The following is a 5,723-nucleotide window of genomic DNA, read 5'->3' on the forward strand; positions in this document are numbered from 1 at the left end:
GGGAATGCAGGCAATAGAAAAATGGTATCTGTCATTTTTATGGCACTGTGTTGCTTTTCTCACATAGCACCTTTATAAAAAGAGGTAGTGATATTCTGTCTTTCTTGAAGACAGCATCTTTATTTCCACTGAAAATCATGTTTGTACTTTTTATTTCAAAATCTAAGCATCATGTGCAACAGTCTAGATATCATTGCTTCTGAATATATAAGTATTCTATTTACTTAGAGTTATTGGTATTATATCATTCCTGGTGCCAAAAAATTCCATCCTACCAATTCTACCTTTTATTTTCCATAGGGATTATAAATAGAAAGGGATTGCAGTTTATTGGGGAAAAATTGTTTAGCGTTCTAATGTCTTTTCTGTTTTGAACATACTATAATAATGGAGCCTATTGTTGTACCTCCTAATCTTTACGGATTCAGCTAAAGTAATTATTTGTCTTCTGTTAGATTATTTGAGACTCAAAAAGTATTATTGTTCTATTACTTTTTCTTTCCAAGGTTCTCGCAAAGTAGCTTTTACTCTGTATGTTGGTACCTGAAGCACAACTCCAAATTTACCCACTGGTTCAGGCAGTGTATCTCCCTCAGGAACACTGAGTGAGAATTTTTGCAAGATCCACGCTATAAAGAGAAACAGCTCCATCTTGGCCAGGGTTTCTCCCAGGCAAACACGGATACCAGCCCCAAAGGGGAGGAAACTGGGTGAGGGAGAGTAGATCCGGTTCCCATCCTCATCTAGGAAACGATCTGTGGGGTAAAAACACAAGCATTTCCTGGAAAACATCACAAACTCAATAATGAGGAATAGAAGTTGGCTAGAATATCCATATAGATCATTCCCAAATTTATAATTGAAAAAGGATTCTCTATATATCCAAAATATTACATTATCACTCATATGGTGGCAGTCTAGGGAAAAGAAATTTATATATACTGTGGTAGTTGTAATTGTAGCAAGGAAGGGTCATATTGAAGGAAAAAATACTAATGAGTAGGAATCTGAAGATAAGTTCTTCACTCTGCTATTGGATGTGAGGAGTGTGACAGTGGGTAGAAAGGTAATAGAAATTATATGTTAAAAAAACAGCCCTTCTTGACAATAAAAGAATTTTAATGGAAAGTCCTACTCACCATTATACACACACAATAAGAATGGCGGTATACCCACCTGGGTTAAATTTCCCTGGTTCATCCCACTCTTTCTCATCATGGTGAATGGACCACAGGTTGATTACAACTTCAGTTCCCTTGGGGATATGATATTCCCCAATGCTACAGGAAAAAAAAACATTTTCTTTAGTGAAAGTCCTCTTCCCCATTAACTCCCACTATTAGAAATGATCCTCCTCACCTTGTATCTGCCAGTGCCTCATGAGGGATAAGAAGTGGGGCAACTGGCCGGATACGCAGAATTTCACTAATGGTAGCATCCAGGTAATTCAAATGCTGTCGATCAGCATGTACAGGATGTCTATTAAAACCAACTTTGTGATCCAGTTCCTCTTGGATCTTCTGTTGTACCTGGAGAAATGAGGAAGAAATCAAGCAGGAAGGAATCAAGCAAGTCATGACAGCTGTGGAGGAATTGCCTTGTGATCTAGACAGTGGTTCAACAATGGGAAGAAATCAGTTTGAGTATTTTTAATGATAATGAAAATCATAAAACTCTGGAAACAGAAAATACTATTTAATTCCAAAACATTGTTTTTGGTCAGGACCAAAGAGAGTCTTGCTCAGCATGCCTCAAGACAATATCTCCACACTGAACTATTTAATTCACTTCAGATGGAGTCTCCCCTGAAGCAAATCCAAGCAGTGGAAAATGTAGCAGAACGGGTGTTCTCAGGCCGCCCAAAGTGCTGAATTGCAGGAATTCCATTGACTTTCTGTGATCATTAGGATCAGTTTCAAGGTTTTACTAACCCTATATAAAATCCTTTATGGTGGGGGACCACCAGACCTTATTATGACCTTATAACCATTTCCTTTCCCTGCAAATTCAAATGCATGAGGAAGATGCTCTAGCTCTTCTATGTCAGCAGTGAGATCATGCAGGTTAAGTAGGTTCTGAGATTTGATCACTGCAAGATTTTTTTTATTATTTAGGGTAGTGTTTAATATTAGCTATATTTTAGTATCAGTGTTTTAGTTATTGTATGATTCTATTTAAATTGTGAAGTGCTTAGATGCATGTGTGATTGGATATTTTATAAAAATATGACTGAACCCTAGTGGTGCAGTAGTTAGAATGCCAAATTGCAGGCAAACTGCCCATAGCCTGGAGTTCAATCCTGACAGGAGTTAAGATTGACTCAGCCTTCCTTCCGAGATTAGTAAAATGAGAACCCAGATTGTTGGGGGCAATATGATTCTACATTGTAAACATTCCAGAGAGTATTGTAAAGCAGTATAGAGTGGTATATAAGTCTAAGTGCTATTGCTATAAAAATATGACTAAAAAAATAAAAGAATGCACTTAATGATCTCTGCTAATGACAATGTCTAAACATGATGGAAAGAATCAGTTTCTCTTAACTAAGGATCTCAGTTGAGGAACTCTTAGTGTAGATATCTGTTTCCTTTGTTCATATAACTCATAGTCAATACAATTCTTCAAGAGATCATAGGCAGGACAGGAGAATCCGCTACCTCTGGGTAATGTAGGAGATAGAGCACAATCCATTTCAACACAGTAGTTGTAGTCTCCACACCAGCTCCAAAGATATCAGCCACTGTCATGAGTAGGTAGTCATCTGTTAGTTCTTGTTCACAAAATAGATGTTTATTGTTGTTCTCCCTGTTCAATTTGGCCCTCAGAAGTGCATCCATTAGATCAGTAACAGAATCACTTCTGAACGCTTCCTGGAAGGAGAAAATGAGAATTGATAGTGGTGATGATTGAAGGACACCACCAGGAAGATTACTTAGTGGATTTGCCTGCCATAGTAGAGCAACAAATATAAATTGGAGCATTTTCAATATGTATTTGTATGTTGAATTTTTATCACACTTTTATTCCAAGAGCTCAAGACAGCATACATAGCACATTATTTGTGGGGCAAAGCAGTGACTTCTCTTGCCTCACCCCCACCTCAGCCAGCATTGGCTTCTTCCCTTCTTTGTCTCAGAGAAACTCTTGAGCAGTGTGGTTACTCGGGGGAGAGAAAAGAGACTTCAACCCAGCATTAGGTCCGCTTATTTGCATAACTCTACCTACTATTTCTATAAATGATTTAATTTCCACAATCTCTGCCATTTTATAAAGCTAAAAAGCTCATAGTATATTAAAACTGCTTAAAAGATGAGATTGAGAAAGAGACTGATTGGTCAAAATTTATACCGTTAGCGTAATTTGTTTATATTTACAAAACAGCCACAGTCTTAATTATATGAACAACATAAAGCTGATATTGAATGAAAAAGGTAGAGCATAAATAGTTCAAATAAATAAACTATTTAATATCTCTCTTCGGCATTACTAGGGATTTTTATGGGAACAGAGCTGAGGCCACATGTTAACTTTGATGCTACTATTAAAATCTGTTTTTGTGATCCACCATTATAAGGGATAGTATAATTAATCTATAAAACTTCTGATTGTAGACACTTACTTTATGTTTTTCAAACTTCTGGTGTAAGAGCTGGTCCCTCATTTCAACACATTTCTTCAGCAAAGCCAAATCTTTATTAGGGAAATACTGTGGTAGGCAGAGAAACAGCCATAATCAATAAATCTCTCCTCAGAAAAACAGGAGTCAACAATGCCATCATAAGAAAAAGAATCTGAAGAAAATTAATTCATTTATGTTATTTATCTGATTTATGTCAGATACATCTGACATTCCTGAACTTTCCACCCTTCAGAAGTTGGATGCTGGTAACAAAACTGTCTTTGCTATCTTTGAAACTTTGGCTTTAGGGAAAAATGAATTTTGTTTCTCACATTCTTCAAATCTCTCACCTGAAGCCATGAGAAGATATCCAACATGCTCTGCTTAGCCACAGTGTCCACAATGCCTTGGCTATATCGAAGCATGGACTCAAATTCAGGATCTCCAGGCTGGTAGGATGAATTAAAACAAAGGGAGCACACTACATTGGTAACAGCACGTGTTAGTTCAGGAGCCATGTCCAAAGATGAATTCTCTGTAGCACTCAAAGTTGCACACAGAAAAGCTGCTTGTTGAGAGACTGGAAGAAAAGCATGAAAGAACAAATTTATGCAAAAAGAAAGAATTATTTTAGGAACCGGGAGAATGGACACAGGAATTAGGAAGAAACAGAAATATTTTAACCCAGGATAGAAATATACCTGTAGATAGGTTCCCTGATAACACTTTGATTATCCAGGAGATATCTTTCACCTGATTAATTTTTCACCTTGGACAAATCAATCACTTCCGATCTTAATGTCCCAGATGTAATAAAAGCAAAGTATAGTAAGGCTATTTTTACATATCATATTGAACACAACAAATGAACAAATGAACACAACAAATGAGCTTTATGTGTCATTTTTTTCTTTTTATGACCCTTTAATCCCTTTGTTTCGGGGTGAGTTGTGGTGACTGAATGGAGCTGACTGTTCACTGGCCCTATGCCCTTCCTGATGTCTATGTGGAGTTCTCTTTGCACCCTGATAGAGAAACATATGCCGCTGTTTAGGATTGAACTCTCAACCTTCCAAGGTTCACTTCTAGGGCACCATGCTGCTCTAACTTTATGTGTCACATGAACACCCCAAATTGAATTAAATAAACCATTATTAAGTTACAAAACGTAAATGTGCCATGTAAATGTAGCCTGGAACAGCTGATGGGCATTAAGTTCCATTGAACTGCATTCTGCCTACACAATATAGCAGGGGTATATGAAAATAACTTAAAAGATTCCTAAACCTTTGCATAAAATTACTTTTCAGGATTGATGCAAGGATCAAAGAAAAACTTGTAAAGTGCTTTAATAATCAATATCTTGGCTACATCCTGACTTAATAATTGCAACTCTTGTCAAAAAATTGCAACTCTTGTCAAAAAATTATTTATTTACTTATTCTATTTTGATGCCAACAAGTTCAAATGAGCACAAGGTGATGCTTATACTGAAAGATTGGTTATCAGATGTTTAACAAACACAATTTAGGGTGTTTAAAGTTCTACAACATAAATATATCTCACTAATGGATACCTAAGAAAGACAAATGCATCTCAATAACTCTACAGCCGTTTGCTCTAGCAACCATGTTTTTTCTACTCATTGTTTGAAAATATGATGTATATTTTATTGTTTTACTTTCTCTTTTGCAGCATCAACCTGCAGATAAATATTTTCTCAGGTAATCTCAGTATATAAAAAGGCCAGATAAAGCAAAGTAAATTATTTCTTTTCTTTATGTTAACCAAGAAAATTCATATGAGCAAACTGATCATATCAATATCATAATTCTTACCTGAAGTAAGTAAAAGTTTGGATTAAAATTATGACACCCATTCTCTGTTCAAGAATAAATTGGATTGGCAATAACTAAAGAAAGTCTACAAGGATACAGAGAAAAAGCGGTGATGAATTTAACTGAGACTTTGGGATGCAATTTCAATACTTATAGAAATGGAAAATCATGGTATTGCACTTCAAGGGAAGCAGTTGGGGGATATTATCGTTCTTTCTGGAAGGAGGGAGAAGTGGAAGAAATAGCTGTAAAAGTGGAAATTGGCC

The 5,723-nt window shown here is 36.2% G+C and overlaps 1 protein-coding gene across 1 annotated transcript in view; it reads right to left on the reverse strand.

Moving 5' to 3' along the window:
* Positions 1-477: 477 nt before the first annotated feature.
* LOC107290855 (steroid 17-alpha-hydroxylase/17,20 lyase) overlaps positions 478-5,723 on the reverse strand; it is an 8,719-nt gene continuing 3,473 nt past the window's right edge. The window contains exons 3-8 of the mRNA XM_015819788.1: positions 3,970-4,199; positions 3,620-3,706; positions 2,658-2,870; positions 1,360-1,529; positions 1,177-1,280; positions 478-755 (exon numbers count right to left, since the gene is read on the reverse strand). Of these exons, the coding sequence (XP_015675274.1) occupies positions 478-755; positions 1,177-1,280; positions 1,360-1,529; positions 2,658-2,870; positions 3,620-3,706; positions 3,970-4,199 (1,082 nt within the window). The remainder of the gene's footprint in view (positions 756-1,176; positions 1,281-1,359; positions 1,530-2,657; positions 2,871-3,619; positions 3,707-3,969; positions 4,200-5,723) is intronic.

This window comes from Protobothrops mucrosquamatus, unplaced genomic scaffold (genome assembly GCF_001527695.2).
Source record: "Protobothrops mucrosquamatus isolate PMUCROS unplaced genomic scaffold, P.Mucros_1.0 scaffold984, whole genome shotgun sequence".
NCBI classification, from domain to species: Eukaryota; Metazoa; Chordata; class Lepidosauria; order Squamata; family Viperidae; genus Protobothrops; species Protobothrops mucrosquamatus.